Below are 21,627 nucleotides of genomic sequence, written 5' to 3'. Positions count from 1 at the left end.
GAGAGTGTGAATGTGTTAATGTGAGAGTGTGAATGTGTGAGTGTGTGAGTGTGAATGTGTTAATGTGAGAGTGTGAATGTGTTAATGTGTTAATGTGAATGAGTTAATTCATGAGAGTGTTAATGTGTGAGAGTGTGAATGTGTGAGTGTGAATGTGTGAGTGTGAACGTGTTAATGTGTTAATGTGTGAGTGTGAATGTGTGAGTGTGAATGTGTGAGTGTGTTAATGTGAGACTGTGAATGTGAATGAGTTAATTTATGAGAGTGTTAATGTGTGAACGTGTGAACTGTGCATGGCGCTCTTTGTGACTGCGGTGTTTCTTGGCGTCACGCGATCGTCTCTGGGCTCCACGAGAACGAGACGACATCGACACTGAGAACAAACTGAATAAATATTCTGCTTCCTGTATTTACATTATTAACAGCTCGACAGCTGAGGAGGAAACAGAAAGCTGCAGCGTCAGGGAAACACCACCGAAGAAGAAGAAAGAAGAAGAAGAAGAAGAAGAAGAAGAAGAAGAAGAAGAAGGAGAAGAAGAAGGAGGAGGAGAAGAAGAAGGAGAAGAAGAAGAGGAGGAGAAGAAGAAGGAGAAGAAGAAGAAGAAGAAAAAAGAGAAGAAGAGAAGAAGACGAAGAGAGAAGAAGGAGAAAGAAGAAGAAGGAGAAGAAGAGGAAGAAGAAGAAGGAGAAACAGAGAAGAGAAGGAACCAGACTTCAGGATACAAGTAGACTTCCTCAGTCGAAGATCCTCACTCTCCGCATAGGCCCCTAAAGAAGAATTATAATCCACCCCTAAGAAGGAGAAGAAGAAGAAGAAGAAGAAGGAGAAGAAGAAGAAGAAGAGGACGGTTTATCTTTACAGACGATGATGGAACAGGAAGTGGTCTTTGAGTTTAGTCTGACCAATCAGCTGATTGTTGTGTCTCTGGACGTTCAGGATAAATCCTCTTCGTTTCTCGTAATTACAAAATGCATTTTCTGAGTTAGGAAATCTTTCCTCATGATTCTGAACATTTTCTTGTAGTTCTGAAAGATTTTCTGATAATTACGCTTTCTTGTGTTGATTTGTTCTTTTCATTCGGAAAATGTAAACAATCGAGTGAAATATGAGAGAAGCCGACGCACGCGGCACTCAGAGGTTATTGAAGGGTTAGGGTTAGGGTTAGCCTAGCCCTAACCCTAACCCTAACCCAGGTGAGTTCACAAAGATCCTGAGAGTCGGCTGCACCAGATGCTCTGAGAGGAAAACAAAACCCGGAGACGCTGAAGCTCCTCACGTCTCGTTGTTTTGGTTCTTTTAGGTTCACGTTCAATACGACAAATAAAAAACTAAATAAAATTACACGGTGTAAGTTCAGTCAAACAATGTGCAGTGCAAAAACCTCTTCCTCTTCCTCCTTCTTCTTCTTCTCATCCTCTTCCTCCTCTTCCTCCTTCTTCTTCTCATCCTCCTTTTTCTCCTTCTTCCTCTTCTTCTCTTCCTCCTCCTCCTTCAGTCAGTAGTAGCCCCCCCCCGTGTCTCTTGTTGGGTCTAAGCAGAGTTCAGATACTCCAGAGCGACTTCATAGCAGAACTTATACTGTTCCTGTGGAGACACAGAGGTCAGAGGTCACAACAACACACAGATTTTTAAAGCAAGATTTATATTTAGAAATATATAAAATTATATATTTTTTAATTTATAAAACTAAATAGGAATAGAAATTGTAAGTTAAGCACAATAAAATAAGAACACATTTACAGCAATATCTCTCTAAAAAATATTATATACTGTATATAATATTTTAATAAGAAATATATATAATTAGTTTATAACAAAATAGCATTAATTAAAGTTAATACAATTGTATTATGTATATATATATACATATATATATATGTATATATATATATACATATATATATATGTATATATATATATACATATATATATATATATATGTACATATATATATATGTATGTATATACATATATATATGTACATATATACATATATATATGTACATATATATATATATGTACATATATCTATATATGTATATATGTATATATATACACATATATATATGTATATATGTATATGTGTATATATATACATATATACATATATAGATATATGTACATATATATATATATATATATATGTACATATGTATATACATACATATATACATATATACATATATATATACATATATATATATATGTATATATATATACATATATATATGTACATATATATATATATGTATGTATATATGTACATATATACATATATATATGTACATATATACATATAAAATAATAATAACTAATTAACATATTATATAACATACTTCTTTGTGTTTAATAATCAAATTTAAATTGGTTTAATTCTAAACAACACATTAAAGTTATGATAAATAAGAAATAATTTATAAGAAATCAATAATAATAATAATAATAATAATAATAATAATAATAATGTGTGTGTGTGTGTTTTACCAGCAGGTCCACCATGTTTGGTTTGTTGTTTCTCAGCGTTTTTACGGCGTGAAAAACGTCGACGCAGCGCTGCTGTCGCAACATCTCACACACTATACTGATGCTGCAGAACACACCGCTGCGACCCCCACCGTTTCTGAGAGGGGAGAGGAGACAAGGAGAGGAGGTGAGGAGGCAAGGAGAGGAGGCGAAGAGAAGAGACCAGGAGAGGAGGCAAAGAGAGGAGGAGAGGAGGCGAGGAGAGGAGTCGAGGTGAGGAGCAGAGGAGAAGAGACAAGGAGACGAGGCAAGGAGAGGAGGCAAGGAGAGGAGGCCAGGAGAGGAGACAAGGAGAGGAGACAATGAGAGGAGACAATGAGAGGAGGCAGGAAGAGGAGACAAGGAGAGGAGACAAGGAGAGGAGATATCACAGTCAACTTGCTGTTTCACTTTCTCACCACCAGATGGAGACAAAACACTAGTGTATTATTATAAATGTATATAATTATAAGTATATATTATTATAAATGTATATAATTATAAATGTATATTATTATAAGTGTATGTTATTATAAGTGTATATAATTATAAGTGTATATAATTCTAAGTGTATATTATTATAAGTGTATATTATTATAAGTATATATTATTATAAGTATATATTATTATAAGTATATATTATTATAAATGTATATAATTATAAGTATATATTATTATAAGTATATATTATTATAAGTGTATATAATTATAAATGTATATTATTATAAGTATATATTATTATAAGTGTATATTATTATAAATGTATATAATTATAAGTATATATTATTATAAGTGTATATAATTATAAGTGTATATTATTATAAGTATATATTATTATAAGTATATATTATTATAAATGTATATAATTATAAATGTATATTATTATAAGTGTCTGTTATTATAAGTGTATATAATTATAAGTGTATATAATTATAAATGTATATTATTATAAGTATATATTATTATAAGTATATATTATTATAAATGTATATAATTATAAGTATATATTATTATAAGTATATATTATTATAAGTGTATATAATTATAAGTGTATATTATTATAAGTATATATTATTATAAGTATATATTATTATAAATGTATATAATTATAAGTATATATTATTATAAGTGTATATAATTATAAGTGTATATTATTATAAGTATATATTATTATAAGTATATATTATTATAAGTGTATATTATTATAAGTGTATATAATTATAAGTGTATATAATTATAAGTGTATATTATTATAAATGTATATTATTATAAGTGTATATAATTATAAGTGTATATTATTATAAGTGTATATTATTATAAATGTATATTATTATAAGTGTATATTATTATAAGTGTATATTATTATAAGTATATATTATTATAAGTGTATATTATTATAAATGTATATAATTATAAGTATATATTATTATAAGTATATATTATTATAAGTGTATATTATTATAAATGTATATTATAAATGTATATAATTATAAGTGTATATTATTCTAAGTGTATATTATTATAAGTATATATTATTATAAGTGTATATTATTATAAATGTATATAATTATAAGTATATATTATTATAAGTATATATTATTATAAGTGTATATTATTATAAATGTATATAATTATAAGTATATATTATTATAAGTGTATATTATTATAAATGTATATAATTATAAGTATATATTATTATAAGTATATATTATTATAAGTGTATATTATTATAAGTATATATTATTATAAGTGTATATTATTATAAGTGTATATTATTATAAGTATATATTATTATAAGTGTATATTATTATAAATGTATATAATTATAAGTATATATTATTATAAGTATATTATTATTATAAGTGTATATTATTATAAATGTATATAATTATAAGTATATATTATTATAAGTGTATATTATTATAAGTGTATATATAAGTATATAAGTGTATATTATATGTTAGAGCTCCTCTCTTACAGGCAGTGCACCACGGTGCGTCCCTCCCCCCCGTCGTACTCCTCCTGCCATTTGTCCACCTGGTGCACCAGTTTGAGGAAGGAGCGCTTGGAGACGGGCGTGTCCCGGTACATTGGCCAGCCCAGGAACTGGAACTGCTGCACCATGCGGTACCCATCCTGCGGCTGGGGGACACAGGGAGGACAGGGGGGTCAAAACAAGCTCACCCTAACTGCAGAACTGGGTGGGGACAAGAAACACACCCCAAAGTAAAATCATGTACGGAAGGAGGGGTGAGTAAATCAAACACACCCTGAACACTGAGAGGAAGGAGAGGAGATGAGGAAAGGAGCAGGTAAGGAAAGAAAAAGAAAAGGAGATAGGAAAGGAAAGGAGGTAAGATAGGTAAACAAAAGGAGAAGAAGATGGAAAGGAGACTGAAGGGGGGGGAATAAACTGATCCTAACCTAAATGTGAGTCGACAGGGAGGAGAAAGGGTTCAAATCAAATGCACTGAAAGCTAAATCCGACCTGCCACAGGGAGGCAGGTGGGGTGACTGGATCAAACACAGCCCAAATTCAGTGAGACACAGGGAGGAAACGAGGCACAAATCAAACGCATCAAAACCTAAAATCAGCCTGACGGGGGTGAGGAGGCTTTAAATTAAATGCATCTGATCTAAATCTAGTGAAAAAGGAAAGAAACGAAGGTTTGGATCAAAAACAGGCTGAACTTCAGCAGACAAAAATCAAACACGCCCTGAAAACCTGAGGGCGCAAAGGGGGTCAGGTGGAGTCTGTTCACATTGTCTGCAAGTTAGCTAGTTAGTGAGCTAACATCAACTTCAAAGACCGGGTCCAGTTGAGTCCGAGTCAAGACCAAGACCTAGATCCAGACCAGGTCCAGATTCAGACCAGGTCCAGGTTCAGGTCCAGTTGAGTCCTCTTTAGGTCCATACCATGCGATAGAGTTTTTACAATAATAATCGTCTCCTGTTACAACTTTTTGCAGCAATTGATAAAAATGAATGAATGAATTTGAGATATTATCTTGAGCTGGCAGAATCTTGATGTTCAAAACAAAGGTTTGCATCAAATGTTCCTCGCAGCCTGCTTACGTTACTTGACAGGCCGCTAAGATTAGCACCAAGAGAGCTGATAGAATTTGGGGGCGCGACCAGAAAGACATCAGTAAAGATCGGATATTTGCTGGGGTGTTAGGGTCTGAGGGTTTTAACAGTATATAACTGAGTGTCGTCAGCGTAAAAATGTTAAAACACAATAGGATTGTGAATAACCTCGCCAAATGTCCGACAGTGGCTCAGTCAGTAGGGGCTTGGACTGTGAGCCGTAGGGTTGCTGGTTCAAGTCACTGACCAGACCTAACAAGTGACTGCTACTTGGAGAAGTCCCAGTTCACGTCCTGCCCTGCCGTGGTGCCCTTGAGCAAGGCACCGGACATCCCCCTTCCCCCCTCACTCCCATTGCTCCCCGGGCGCTGTACATGAGCTGCCCACTGCTCCTAGTACTAGACTCCTGGTACTAGGATGGGTTAAAAGCAGAGAATACATTTCACTGTGTGTGCTGTGTGCTCTGCATTTGTGACCATTAAAAACAGGGTTTCATCCCATTCTATCGATTCTATCTAAGATCATCAGCATGTATACAGAAAACAGAAGGGGGCCAAGAACGGAGCCCTGAGGCACACCATAACCGAGGAGTTAGAGTCACTGGAAACTGTTGAAAACAGATATCAGGTGAGCTGAAATCACTTATCGTCTTAGTCACTCAAAGTGACATTAACCATAGAGGGACGTCGCAGAGTGTAAAAGAAACGCACCCTGGCTGTGTTGTAGATCCTGAAGATGCGGCTGATGACGTCCTCCTCCAGGTCTGCAGAGACAAACTCCACCTGCAGGGAGCCGAGACGATGGAGGCCGTTCTCCGGCCAGTATTGAGGACACAGCTGAGCGACAGACAGATTAATTGATTTCCATTCATTTCTACAAACACACATTCTTGTGTTGGGAAGGCAGACACCCTCCACATGTCACAGCAGGCTGAAGACTTTCCTCTGATGAAGCTTACAGTTAGGGCTGGCTCAGGCATCCCTGGACCAGCCCCTAGTTATACTGCTATAGGCTGCCGGGGATCTGACATTCTGAGTTTTTGTGTCTTGTCTTGCAAGTAAAACTTTATTTGATGTTGACAGATTATTTCCTAATATATGGACCAATGCACTATTTCTTATATCACTAACAATCATGTATCGTAATATATAATTTCCAGTCAGCAAACTTAAAAGAGGAATTGTTTTAGGTTTGTTTTGTGTTTGTTTCTTTTCTCTATTTTGTTGTTTCACTGCATTCTTTTCTGTGGGCATTGTATGTGTATGTTTATATTTCTTAATGTGTATGAGTATAAACGTGTGAGCATAATTAACTTTTTATAATGTCCATCCATCCATCGTCTAACCCTAACCCACTGTGGAGTTGTTTATAATGTACAATCAAATATTTCAATTTCTGTCTGTTTCTATTCAGTTGTTAACTGAAAGCTAATTCAAGTCAAACTCAGAGCTAATGTTGGGGAATTCCTTTCTTTAGTTATTATTATTTAATTTTATATAATTCTGATAAGTTCATTAAAAGTAACTTAGTTAATTTGGAAACGTTAAAGTTGATGCTGTTTTAATCCGTCTATAATTTATTATAGTGTGAGTGTGTGTGTGTACCTGTGCGGGGTCGACGTCGTTCAGCATGACGATGGACGTACAGTGGTAGTCGAGGACCAGACGCCAGAAGTCCTTCACCGTGTTGGGCAAAGGATGCTGGGTAACGATGAACGCCGACGGCTGCTTGTAGCTCTGCAACAGTGAACACACGCCCATATAAGGAGCTGATCGTACTTTTCTGTCTCTCAGCTTCAATATAAAAGGAGCTGACACACACACACACACATATACACAGATCAGGTACTCGGGTGGTTGCCGTGACGACAGAGTTGTTTATTGGTGGGATGTTCTAATGGATGTTCAGCACAATAGCGTGTTTCTAAACCCCGATTAACTCAGAATCTACTTCCTGTCCTTCAGCATCAGAAAATATTTATAAAATCTCCTATTTACATTCCCCAAAGCATCATGGGATCTGTAGTTATCCCCCAAATAAACATAAGCAGAATAATAAGAAATGACATTAAGTGATTTGTGTTGCAATAGAAATGTTAATTAATGTTTATTGATGCGGTTTGAACACATTAACACATTTCTCCGTGATGTAGCTGAGTCTGAGTGCAAACAGCTTAAACTGCCGTGAATACATCATAGTAAGAGTACATGAGTCACTCGTGTCGCTATTTGTGTCTTTTCATTGACTTTATATGTAATTGTGCAATATTTATATTCTATTCATTAGTTCATTTGTCTCGGACAATGCAAAAAGATTGTAGGTCACAATAACTTCACACTTCCTGTCGCTGGTGAGACTTTCTACTAAAAGTATTATGTATATACTATTGAAGCTGAAATGATTATAAATATTAATATTATTATTATAATAATAATCATTATTATTATTTATAGTCATTTATATATATATATATATATATATATTAGGTATTAGGTAGTATATATATATAATAACAATATACATATATGTATATATATTAGGGCTGTTAAAAAAATGAATCTAATTAATTACAAGCTTTTTTTTTGGATCAAATCTTCATACACATTTAGAAAAATACAATGTACAATCACAACTGATACAACACAAATTACAAAAAATACAGAAATAACAAACGATATGAACAATTAGACAAGAGGACAAAACTAAGTAAGAAAAATAAATTAATAATAATAATAATAAACCCTCCCACCATCCCAGGACCTCTCAGGACCAATGACTGCAAACAAATATGTCAGTTAAGATGGTTAGATCCACTCCTTCAATTTTTCAGCTGTCGATACCCATAAACCAATATTGGACTCCTTAACTCCAATCACACGTACAGTGGACAGCTCCATGTACAAGATCAAGAAATGTTAGTAACCAGCAGGTCACTGAGAGCTTGTCTGGTTGTTTCCACCTCATAGCAACCAATTTCTTGGCAGCTGTAAGGCCAGCATAGAGAGGTCTTTTCTGGTACCCAGTAGCCGGCAGCTGAGATAAGTAATTCAAAAGAAAAACACAGATACCGGTACAGTCAAAGCAAATATGTCGGACAACTTAGAGGAGACCCTGTTCCAAAAGCGGGCAAAAAGCGGAAAAAATAGAGACAAAGCCCCTGGAAGTTCTTCTATCAGTGATGAGTTTGTGGAAAGGATTCCGTGCTAAATGTTGATCCCACGGAACCCCATAAGCCTTAAGCGCTGCCCTAAGCTGTAGATAAAAGCCTTGAAGGTCCTGAAAAGAGCGGAGACCACTGTCACTGTAAATATCTCCCAAGGTGTGAAGACCCTTCCTCCCCCACTGGGAAAAATGAATAGGCCTTCGCCCTATGAGTAATTGATTGTTATTAAATATTGGTGAATTGAGATGCAGAGGCATTGAATAGAGCATCATTTCTGTGCGTTTCGCCAAGTCTGAATAACATGAGTAATCAGAGGGCCTAACCTAAGCTGACATTGTTTGATAGATATGTTTGTGTAAATTATGTCCTGAAGTCTCCATGGGGAGACTAACTCCTCTTCTAAAGCACGCCATGAAACCACAGCTTTGGGATCAAACCAATTAAGCAAAGGTCTTAATGAAAAGGACCAGAAATACAATTTAAAATGTGGTACTGCCAGTCCCCCATCAAGTCTCCTCCGTTGAGTAGTGGACATTTTAAGTCTAGGCTGCTTGTTGTTCCAAATACATTTTGAAATTGCCGACTGTAGTTTCTGCCAATGACCAATGGGGGGCGATAGAGGAAGCATTGAGCTGATAAAATTAACTCTAGGCAGTATATTCATTTTAATTATTGATGCTCTGGCTTGTAGTGAGTTGGGCTGGCTCGACCACCTATTGAGGTCCTGGAGAACCTTGTTGTACGTGTCCATATAATTATTCTTTATAGTCTTGTTGAGGTTGGGGAATATTTCAACACCAAGATATTTGAAATGTTTTACCACAGGAATGTTTGCAGGGAGAATAGCTGATTTGGCAGCGTCGTTGAGAGGCAAAAATGCAGATTTGGGCCAATTAATCTTAAAACCTGATAGGTAGCCAAATTCCTCTATTACACTAAGCAGACGAGTTGTAGACGCTGAGGGGTTCTGCATAAAAATCAGTACATCATCTGCGTAAAGGGCAATGTGATGATGCGAGCCTCGGATAGAAATGGGGATAATGTCCTGTGATTGTCTAATAAATTGGGCCAGTGGCTCGAGCAAGAGGGCGAAGAGCCCTGGACTTAAGGGGCAGTACTGTCTGGATGACCTTGCTACAGAAAAAAGCAACAAGATAGTTTTGCCTGTTAAAATCATAGCTGACGGTCTTATGTCTGGAGGAGAAGAAAGAAAAATATTTCGAAGAGGGGTTAATCAGGCGCCATTGGTCAACTAGCCCTGTATCGTGAGCCCATGCACGCAGGGCGGTAGAAGCCCTCCTTTGGTCTGTTGTCTCAAAGCCTCGTGATCTATCTATAGCTGGGTCCCATACAGCATTAAAATCGGCCCCCACTATAAACGAGTAGTCTGTCAACTCCAACATTGCAGTAGTGAGCACATTATAGAAATCTCCCTCAAATGAGTTAGGAGCATATGCTGAGACCAGTGCAATTTTCCTATTAGAATATTCGACTTTTGCGATAGTTATCCGGCCTGTTGTGTCCGCCCATACATCTAAAACTTTGATATTTAATTTGCGCTTAGCCACTATGGTCACTCCCCGGATTTTAGTACTTGCAGAAGAGAATGCTATGACATGATAGAATTTGTCAGCCAGTCTTCCCGCATCAGTCTTCAGAAGGTCAGTTTCACTCAGTAATGCCAAATCCACCTTTTTCCTCCTCAACAAGCCTAGGACACTGGTGCGTTTATGTGGAGTGCCCCCTGTATTCCAAACCAATATATTTAAATTAGCCATTTATCAAGGTGAGCAGTGTGTACCAGTACAATAATACAAGGAATGCACAGAAATTGTTGAAAGGACCTGAGGTATCCCGCCCACCTGCAAAAAACCCATGAGCAAAAAGATGAAACAAAAAACATGCACACTTAAAACAAAAAAGAGAGGCCATTACACCCCCAACCGGCCCTCCCACAAGAAAAACCAAATAGTCCGCAACCAGAATAAGAACCAAGGGCTATACAGAATTGAGCCTAACAACATCCCATGTTAACATTAACCCGACAAATGTGCTAGTGGGAAGCTTTAAAATCTAATTAGAAGGTCTCATAAATTTAACATGGATAGCAAAGGCTGCTAAAGATGTGTAATAATAAGATATGACTGAGATTACGATCAAGTGTATTTATGCTGTCGCTGCCCGTTAACTGGGCGTAACGTTACCGATAGATCTAATAGAGATAACTGCATTTAACAAAAGATAGTGGAGAAAAGGATCCCCTGTAGACAGATGAAGCCGGCCTATTAACGGAGTCAACATAGTCAGCCACACATAGTCAACACAGTATTGCTACAGACGCAGAACAGCCTGCTTCGTTGGTACAGGTTCATTATAAAATAAGTGAAACGGGGCGTGCTGAAGATTCTGTAGGCACGCTCTATTTCAGGTTTAAGTTGCTTCAGAGCGGGGGAACCACGTGGGTATCATGCGTTCCAGAAACTGCACCGGGGCGTCACTCTCTGTGTTCTCCGGTAAACCATAAACCCATATGTTGCATCTCCTATTACGGTCCTCCAAATCCGCTATCTTCTGCTCGAAACCCAGCATCTTCTGAACGGTGGATAGAACGGAATAATCTTTCTTTGTGCTTTTTTTCAGAGCATCCAGCTCAAAGTTGCTAACTCTGACTCCATAGCATCAATCTTGCTAGCTACACGATCGAGGCTAGCATCTAGGTCTTCACGTAGCAAGGTCCTCACCACATCAGGGATGGATTTAATATCTTCATCTTTCAGCATTTTATTCGATTTTCCTCTTGCCTCCGGCATTCTTAGAACTTTTGAAGAGATGATTCGGCGTGAAATGATTTAAATGTGTAATAATAGTGGGATGTTAATCAAAATTAATTTAATTAATCTAAATTAATCACATATATCAATATTTGCTGTAATTGCAAATGTATTTAGAAGATGAATCAATGAGCAGCATTATAAACTGTCAACATGTCTTTTATTTCAATACTATTTCTCCAATATCTTGTCTGTCACATTCATCTCAGACAACACAGGCCAACAGTTTGACATAAAGTGCAATTTAAAATCTGTCAGAACATCTTTCATCGCACAATAAACAATATGTTTAAAGTTGTGTATTTGACTTCATGTGTGAAGTCTCCGTTAGCCCCCTGTCCTCTACCACCTGCAGTCCAGTGCAATACATCTCTGATGGAGCTGTTAATGTGTCTCAGGTAGACCGATGTTAATGTGTCTCATGTAGACCGATGTTAACGTGTGTCAGGTAGACCGATGTTAATGTGTCTCATGTAGACCGATGTTAACGTGTCTCAGGTAGACCGATGTTAATGTGTCTCATGTAGACCGATGTTAACGTGTCTCAGGTAGACCGATGTTAATGTGTCTCATGTAGACCGATGTTAATGTGTCTCAGGTAGATCGATGTTAATGTGTCTCAAGCAGACCGATGTTAATGTGTCTCAAGCAGACCGATGTTAATGTGTCTCAGGTAGACCGATGTTAATGTGTCTCATGTAGACCGATGTTAATGTGTCTCAGGTAGACCGATGTTAATGTGTCTCAGGTAGAATGATGTTAATGTGTCTCAGGTAGACAGACGTTAATGTGTCTCAGGTAGACCGAGGTTAATGTGTCTCAAGCAGACCGATGTTAATGTGTCTCAAGCAGACCGATGTTAATGTGTCTCAGGTAGACCGATGTTAATGTGTCTCAGGTAGACCGATGTTAATGTGTCTCATGTAGACCGATGTTAATGTGTCTCAGGTAGACCGATGTTAATGTGTCTCAGGTAGAAGATGTTAATGTGTCTCAGGTAGACCGATGTTAATGTGTCTCAGGTAGACCGATGTTAATGTGTCTCATGTAGACCGATGTTAATGTGTCTCAGGTAGATCGATGTTAACGTGTCTCAGGTAGACCGATGTTAATGTGTCTCAGGTAGATCGATGTTAACGTGTCTCAGGTAGACTGATGTTAATGTGTCTCAAGCAGACCGATGTTAATGTGTCTCAGGTAGACCGACGTTAATGTGTCTCAGGTAGACCGAGGTTAATGTGTCTCAAGCAGACCGATGTTAATGTGTCTCAGGTAGACCGATGTTAATGTGTCTCAGGTAGACCGATGTTAACGTGTCTCAGGTAGATCGATGTTAAAGTGTCTCAGGTAGACCGATGTTAATGTGTCTCATGTAGACCGATGTTAACGTGTCTCATGTAGACCGATGTTAATGTGTCTCAGGTAGAATGATGTTAATGTGTCTCATGTAGATCGATGTTAATGTGTCTCAGGTAGACCGATGTTAACGTGTCTCAGGTAGACAGATGTTAATGTGTGTCAGGTAGACCGATGTTAATGTGTCTCATGTAGACCGATGTTAATGTGTCTCAGGTAGATCGATGTTAACGTGTCTCAGGTAGACCGATGTTAATGTGTCTCAGGTAGATCGATGTTAACGTGTCTCAGGTAGACTGATGTTAATGTGTCTCAAGCAGACCGATGTTAATGTGTCTCAGGTAGACCGACGTTAATGTGTCTCAGGTAGACCGAGGTTAATGTGTCTCAAGCAGACCGATGTTAATGTGTCTCAGGTAGACTGATGTTAATGTGTCTCAGGTAGACCGATGTTAACGTGTCTCAGGTAGATCGATGTTAAAGTGTCTCAGGTAGACCGATGTTAATGTGTCTCATGTAGACCGATGTTAACGTGTCTCATGTAGACCGATGTTAATGTGTCTCAGGTAGAATGATGTTAATGTGTCTCATGTAGATCGATGTTAATGTGTCTCAGGTAGACCGATGTTAACGTGTCTCAGGTAGACAGATGTTAATGTGTGTCAGGTAGACCGATGTTAATGTGTCTCATGTAGACCGATGTTAATGTGTCTCAGGTAGATCGATGTTAACGTGTCTCAGGTAGACCGATGTTAATGTGTCTCAGGTAGATCGATGTTAACGTGTCTCAGGTAGACTGATGTTAATGTGTCTCAAGCAGACCGATGTTAATGTGTCTCAGGTAGACCGACGTTAATGTGTCTCAGGTAGACCGAGGTTAATGTGTCTCAAGCAGACCGATGTTAATGTGTCTCAGGTAGACTGATGTTAATGTGTCTCAGGTAGACCGATGTTAACGTGTCTCAGGTAGATCGCTGTTAACGTGTCTCAGGTAGACCGATGTTAATGTGTCTCATGTAGACCGATGTTAACGTGTCTCAGGTAGACCGATGTTAATGTGTCTCAGGTAGACCGATGTTAATGTGTCTCAGGTAGACCGATGTTAATGTGTCTCAGGTAGACCGATGTTAACGTGACTCAGGTAGACCGATGTTAATGTGTGTCAGGTAGACCGATGTTAATGTGTCTCAGGTAGACCGATGTTAACGTGTCTCAGGTAGACCGATGTTAACGTGTCTCAGGTAGACCGATGTTAACGTGTCTCAGGTAGACCGATGTTAACGTGTCTCAGGTAGACCGATGTTAACGTGTCTCAGGTAGACCGATGTTAACGTGTCTCAGGTAGACCGATGTTAACGTGTCTCAGGTAGACCGATGTTAACGTGTCTCAGGTAGACCGATGTTAACGTGTCTCAGGTAGACCGATGTTAACGTGTCTCAGGTAGACCGATGTTAATGTGTCTCAGGTAGACCGATGTTAATGTGTGTCAGGTAGACCGATGTTAACGTGACTCAGGTAGACCGTGGTTAATGTGTCTCAGGTAGACCGATGTTAATGTGTCTCAGGTAGACCGATGTTAATGTGTCTCAGGTAGAATGATGTTAATATGTCTCAGGTAGACCGATGTTAATGTGTCTCAGGTAGAAGATGTTAATGTGTCTCAGGTAGACCGATGTTAATGTGTTTCAGGTAGAATGATGTTAATGTGTCTCATGTAGATCGATGTTAATGTGTCTCAGGTAGACCGATGTTAATGTGTCTCAGGTAGACCGATGTTAATGTGTCTCAGGTAGATCGATGTTAACGTGTCTCAGGTAGACTGATGTTAATGTGTCTCAAGCAGACCGATGTTAATGTGTCTCAGGTAGACCGATGTTAATGTGTCTCAGGTAGACCGATGTTAACGTGTCTCAGGTAGATCGATGTTAACGTGTCTCAGGTAGACCGATGTTAATGTGTCTCATGTAGACCGATGTTAACGTGTCTCATGTAGACCGATGTTAACGTGTCTCAGGTAGAATGATGTTAATGTGTCTCATGTAGATCGATGTTAATGTGTCTCAGGTAGACCGATGTTAACGTGTCTCAGGTAGACAGATGTTAATGTGTGTCAGGTAGACCGATGTTAATGTGTCTCATGTAGACCGATGTTAATGTGTCTCAGGTAGATCGATGTTAACGTGTCTCAGGTAGACCGATGTTAATGTGTCTCAGGTAGATCGATGTTAACGTGTCTCAGGTAGACTGATGTTAATGTGTCTCAAGCAGACCGATGTTAATGTGTCTCAGGTAGACCGACGTTAATGTGTCTCAGGTAGACCGAGGTTAATGTGTCTCAAGCAGACCGATGTTAATGTGTCTCAGGTAGACCGATGTTAATGTGTCTCAGGTAGACCGATGTTAACGTGTCTCAGGTAGACCGATGTTAATGTGTCTCATGTAGACCGATGTTAACGTGTCTCAGGTAGACCGATGTTAATGTGTCTCAGGTAGACCGATGTTAACGTGACTCAGGTAGACCGATGTTAATGTGTCTCATGTAGACCGATGTTAACGTGTCTCAGGTAGACCGATGTTAATGTGTCTCAGGTAGACCGATGTTAACGTGACTCAGGTAGACCGATGTTAACGTGTCTCAGGTAGATCGATGTTAAAGTGTCTCAGGTAGACCGATGTTAATGTGTCTCATGTAGACCGATGTTAACGTGTCTCATGTAGACCGATGTTAATGTGTCTCAGGTAGAATGATGTTAATGTGTCTCATGTAGATCGATGTTAATGTGTCTCAGGTAGACCGATGTTAACGTGTCTCAGGTAGACAGATGTTAATGTGTGTCAGGTAGACCGATGTTAATGTGTCTCATGTAGACCGATGTTAATGTGTCTCAGGTAGATCGATGTTAACGTGTCTCAGGTAGACCGATGTTAATGTGTCTCAGGTAGATCGATGTTAACGTGTCTCAGGTAGACTGATGTTAATGTGTCTCAAGCAGACCGATGTTAATGTGTCTCAGGTAGACCGACGTTAATGTGTCTCAGGTAGACCGAGGTTAATGTGTCTCAAGCAGACCGATGTTAATGTGTCTCAGGTAGACTGATGTTAATGTGTCTCAGGTAGACCGATGTTAACGTGTCTCAGGTAGATCGATGTTAAAGTGTCTCAGGTAGACCGATGTTAATGTGTCTCATGTAGACCGATGTTAACGTGTCTCATGTAGACCGATGTTAATGTGTCTCAGGTAGAATGATGTTAATGTGTCTCATGTAGATCGATGTTAATGTGTCTCAGGTAGACCGATGTTAACGTGTCTCAGGTAGACAGATGTTAATGTGTGTCAGGTAGACCGATGTTAATGTGTCTCATGTAGACCGATGTTAATGTGTCTCAGGTAGATCGATGTTAACGTGTCTCAGGTAGACCGATGTTAATGTGTCTCAGGTAGATCGATGTTAACGTGTCTCAGGTAGACTGATGTTAATGTGTCTCAAGCAGACCGATGTTAATGTGTCTCAGGTAGACCGACGTTAATGTGTCTCAGGTAGACCGAGGTTATGTGTCTCAAGCAGACCGATGTTAATGTGTCTCAGGTAGACTGATGTTAATGTGTCTCAGGTAGACCGATGTTAACGTGTCTCAGGTAGATCGCTGTTAACGTGTCTCAGGTAGACCGATGTTAATGTGTCTCATGTAGACCGATGTTAACGTGTCTCAGGTAGACCGATGTTAATGTGTCTCAGGTAGACCGATGTTAATGTGTCTCAGGTAGACCGATGTTAATGTGTCTCAGGTAGACCGATGTTAACGTGACTCAGGTAGACCGATGTTAATGTGTGTCAGGTAGACCGATGTTAATGTGTCTCAGGTAGACCGATGTTAACGTGTCTCAGGTAGACCGATGTTAACGTGTCTCAGGTAGACCGATGTTAACGTGTCTCAGGTAGACCGATGTTAACGTGTCTCAGGTAGACCGATGTTAACGTGTCTCAGGTAGACCGATGTTAACGTGTCTCAGGTAGACCGATGTTAACGTGTCTCAGGTAGACCGATGTTAACGTGTCTCAGGTAGACCGATGTTAACGTGTCTCAGGTAGACCGATGTTAACGTGTCTCAGGTAGACCGATGTTAATGTGTCTCAGGTAGACCGATGTTAATGTGTGTCAGGTAGACCGATGTTAACGTGACTCAGGTAGACCGTGGTTAATGTGTCTCAGGTAGACCGATGTTAATGTGTCTCAGGTAGACCGATGTTAATGTGTCTCAGGTAGAATGATGTTAATATGTCTCAGGTAGACCGATGTTAATGTGTCTCAGGTAGAAGATGTTAATGTGTCTCAGGTAGACCGATGTTAATGTGTTTCAGGTAGAATGATGTTAATGTGTCTCATGTAGATCGATGTTAATGTGTCTCAGGTAGACCGATGTTAATGTGTCTCAGGTAGACCGATGTTAATGTGTCTCAGGTAGATCGATGTTAACGTGTCTCAGGTAGACTGATGTTAATGTGTCTCAAGCAGACCGATGTTAATGTGTCTCAGGTAGACCGATGTTAATGTGTCTCAGGTAGACCGATGTTAACGTGTCTCAGGTAGATCGATGTTAACGTGTCTCAGGTAGACCGATGTTAATGTGTCTCATGTAGACCGATGTTAACGTGTCTCATGTAGACCGATGTTAACGTGTCTCAGGTAGAATGATGTTAATGTGTCTCATGTAGATCGATGTTAATGTGTCTCAGGTAGACCGATGTTAACGTGTCTCAGGTAGACAGATGTTAATGTGTGTCAGGTAGACCGATGTTAATGTGTCTCATGTAGACCGATGTTAATGTGTCTCAGGTAGATCGATGTTAACGTGTCTCAGGTAGACCGATGTTAATGTGTCTCAGGTAGATCGATGTTAACGTGTCTCAGGTAGACTGATGTTAATGTGTCTCAAGCAGACCGATGTTAATGTGTCTCAGGTAGACCGACGTTAATGTGTCTCAGGTAGACCGAGGTTAATGTGTCTCAAGCAGACCGATGTTAATGTGTCTCAGGTAGACCGATGTTAATGTGTCTCAGGTAGACCGATGTTAACGTGTCTCAGGTAGACCGATGTTAATGTGTCTCATGTAGACCGATGTTAACGTGTCTCAGGTAGACCGATGTTAATGTGTCTCAGGTAGACCGATGTTACGTGACTCAGGTAGACCGATGTTAATGTGTCTCATGTAGACCGATGTTAACGTGTCTCAGGTAGACCGATGTTAATGTGTCTCAGGTAGACCGATGTTAACGTGACTCAGGTAGACCGATGTTAATGTGTGTCAGGTAGACCGATGTTAATGTGTCTCAGGTAGACCGATGTTAACGTGACTCAGGTAGACCGATGTTAACGTGTCTCAGGTAGACCGATGTTAACGTGTCTCAGGTAGACCGATGTTAACGTGTCTCAGGTAGACCGATGTTAATGTGTCTCAGGTAGACCGATGTTAATGTGTGTCAGGTAGACCGATGTTAACGTGACTCAGGTAGACCGTGGTTAATGTGTCTCAGGTAGACCGATGTTAATGTGTCTCAGGTAGATCGATGTTAACGTGTCTCAGGTAGACTGATGTTAATGTGTCTCAAGCAGACCGATGTTAATGTGTCTCAGGTAGACCGATGTTAATGTGTCTCAGGTAGACCGATGTTAACGTGTCTCAGGTAGATCGATGTTAACGTGTCTCAGGTAGACCGATGTTAATGTGTCTCATGTAGACCGATGTTAACGTGTCTCATGTAGACCGATGTTAACGTGTCTCAGGTAGAATGATGTTAATGTGTCTCATGTAGATCGATGTTAATGTGTCTCAGGTAGACCGATGTTAATGTGTCTCATGTAGACCGATGTTAATGTGTCTCAGGTAGAATGATGTTAATGTGTCTCAGGTAGACCGATGTTAATGTGTCTCATGTAGACAGATGTTAATGTGTCTCAGGTAGAATGATGTTAATGTGTCTCAGGTAGACCGATGTTAATGTGTCTCAGGTAGAATGATGTTAATGTGTCTCAGGTAGACCGATGTTAATGTGTCTCATGTAGACCGATGTTAATGTGTCTCAGGTAGACCGATGTTAATGTGTCTCAGGTAGACCGATGTTAATGTGTCTCATGTAGACAGATGTTAATGTGTCTCAGGTAGAATGATGTTAATGTGTCTCAGGTAGACCGATGTTAATGTGTCTCAGGTAGACCGATGTTAATGTGTTTTAGGTAGACCGATGTTAATGTGTCTCAGGTAGAAGATGTTAATGTGTCTCAGATAGAATGATGTTAATGTGTCTCAGGTAGAATGATGTTAATGTGTCTCAGGTAGACCGATGTTAATGTGTCTCAGATAGAATGATGTTAATGTGTCTCAGGTAGAATGATGTTAATGTGTCTCAGGTAGACCGATGTTAATGTGTCTCATGTAGACCGATGTTAATGTGTCTCAGGTAGAAGATGTTAATGTCTCAGGTAGACCGATGTTAATGTGTCTCAGGTAGAATGATGTTAATGTGTCTCAGGTAGACCGATGTTAATGTGTCTCAGGTAGACCGATGTTAACGTGTCTCAGGTAGACCGATGTTAACGTGTCTCAGGTAGACCGATGTTAACATGTCTCAGGTAGACCGATGTTAACGTGTCTCAGGTAGACCGATGTTAATGTGTCTCAGGTAGACCGATGTTAATGTGTGTCAGGTAGACCGATGTTAACGTGACTCAGGTAGACCGTGGTTAATGTGTCTCAGGTAGACCGATGTTAATGTGTCTCAGGTAGACCGATGTTAATGTGTCTCAGGTAGACCGATGTTAATGTGTCTCAGGTAGAATGATGTTAATATGTCTCAGGTAGACCGATGTTAATGTGTCTCAGGTAGAAGATGTTAATGTGTCTCAGGTAGACCGATGTTAATGTGTTTCAGGTAGAATGATGTTAATGTGTCTCATGTAGATCGATGTTAATGTGTCTCAGGTAGACCGATGTTAATGTGTCTCAGGTAGAATGATGTTAATGTGTCTCAGGTAGACCGATGTTAATGTGTCTCAGGTAGACCGATGTTAGCGTGTCTCAGGTAGAATGATGTTAATGTGTCTCATGTAGATCGATGTTAATGTGTCTCAGGTAGACCGATGTTAATGTGTCTCAGGTAGAATGATGTTAATGTGTCTCAGGTAGACCGATGTTAATGTGTCTCAGGTAGACCGATGTTAATGTGTCTCAGGTAGAAGATGTTAATGTGTCTCAGATAGAAGATGTTAATGTGTCTCAGGTAGACCGATGTTAATGTGTCTCATGTAGACCGATGTTAATGTGTCTCAGGTAGAATGATGTTAATGTGTCTCAGGTAGATCGATGTTAACGTGTCTCAGGTAGACCGATGTTAATGTGTCTCAGGTAGATCGATGTTAACGTGTCTCAGGTAGACTGATGTTAATGTGTCTCAAGCAGACCGATGTTAATGTGTCTCAGGTAGACCGACGTTAATGTGTCTCAGGTAGACCGAGGTTAATGTGTCTCAAGCAGACCGATGTTAATGTGTCTCAGGTAGACCGATGTTAATGTGTCTCAGGTAGACCGATGTTAACGTGTCTCAGGTAGATCGATGTTAACGTGTCTCAGGTAGACCGATGTTAATGTGTCTCATGTAGACCGATGTTAACGTGTCTCAGGTAGACCGATGTTAATGTGTCTCAGGTAGACCGATGTTAACGTGACTCAGGTAGACCGATGTTAATGTGTGTCAGGTAGACCGATGTTAATGTGTCTCAGGTAGACCGATGTTAACGTGTCTCAGGTAGACCGATGTTAACGTGTCTCAGGTAGACCGATGTTAACGTGTCTCAGGTAGACCGATGTTAACGTGTCTCAGGTAGACCGATGTTAACGTGTCTCAGGTAGACCGATGTTAACGTGTCTCAGGTAGACCGATGTTAACGTGTCTCAGGTAGACCGATGTTAATGTGTCTCATGTAGACCGATGTTAATGTGTCTCAGGTAGATCGATGTTAACGTGTCTCAGGTAGACCGATGTTAATGTGTCTCAGGTAGATCGATGTTAACGTGTCTCAGGTAGACTGATGTTAATGTGTCTCAAGCAGACCGATGTTAATGTGTCTCAGGTAGACCGACGTTAATGTGTCTCAGGTAGACCGAGGTTAATGTGTCTCAAGCAGACCGATGTTAATGTGTCTCAGGTAGACCGATGTTAATGTGTCTCAGGTAGACCGATGTTAACGTGTCTCAGGTAGATCGATGTTAACGTGTCTCAGGTAGACCGATGTTAATGTGTCTCATGTAGACCGATGTTAACGTGTCTCAGGTAGACCGATGTTAACGTGTCTCAGGTAGACCGATGTTAACGTGACTCAGGTAGACCGATGTTAATGTGTGTCAGGTAGACCGATGTTAATGTGTCTCAGGTAGACCGATGTTAACGTGTCTCAGGTAGACCGATGTTAACGTGTCTCAGGTAGACCGATGTTAACGTGTCTCAGGTAGACCGATGTTAACGTGTCTCAGGTAGACCGATGTTAACGTGTCTCAGGTAGACCGATGTTAACGTGTCTCAGGTAGACCGATGTTAACGTGTCTCAGGTAGACCGATGTTAACGTGTCTCAGGTAGACCGATGTTAACGTGTCTCAGGTAGACCGATGTTAATGTGTCTCAGGTAGACC

General features: G+C 39.5%; 1 protein-coding gene across 7 annotated transcripts in view; it reads right to left on the bottom strand.

Annotated features, from left to right (window-relative positions):
* Positions 1-800: 800 nt before the first annotated feature.
* The window catches only part of LOC115005460 (receptor-type tyrosine-protein phosphatase mu-like), a 134,748-nt gene continuing 113,921 nt past the window's right edge, over positions 801-21,627 (bottom strand). For all 7 annotated transcript variants that reach the window (XM_029427281.1, XM_029427282.1, XM_029427283.1 and 4 more), the window contains 5 exons: positions 7,195-7,326; positions 6,301-6,426; positions 4,482-4,645; positions 2,486-2,621; positions 801-1,585 (listed from right to left, as the gene is read on the bottom strand). In XM_029427281.1, the coding sequence (XP_029283141.1) occupies positions 1,532-1,585; positions 2,486-2,621; positions 4,482-4,645; positions 6,301-6,426; positions 7,195-7,326 (612 nt within the window). In that variant the 3' untranslated portion in view covers positions 801-1,531. The remainder of the gene's footprint in view (positions 1,586-2,485; positions 2,622-4,481; positions 4,646-6,300; positions 6,427-7,194; positions 7,327-21,627) is intronic.

Source organism: Cottoperca gobio, unplaced genomic scaffold (assembly GCF_900634415.1).
Source record: "Cottoperca gobio unplaced genomic scaffold, fCotGob3.1 fCotGob3_309arrow_ctg1, whole genome shotgun sequence".
Classification (NCBI taxonomy): Eukaryota; Metazoa; Chordata; class Actinopteri; order Perciformes; family Bovichtidae; genus Cottoperca; species Cottoperca gobio.
Note: the sequence above shows the minus strand (reverse complement) of the source record. Positions and strands in the feature narration are given on the sequence as shown.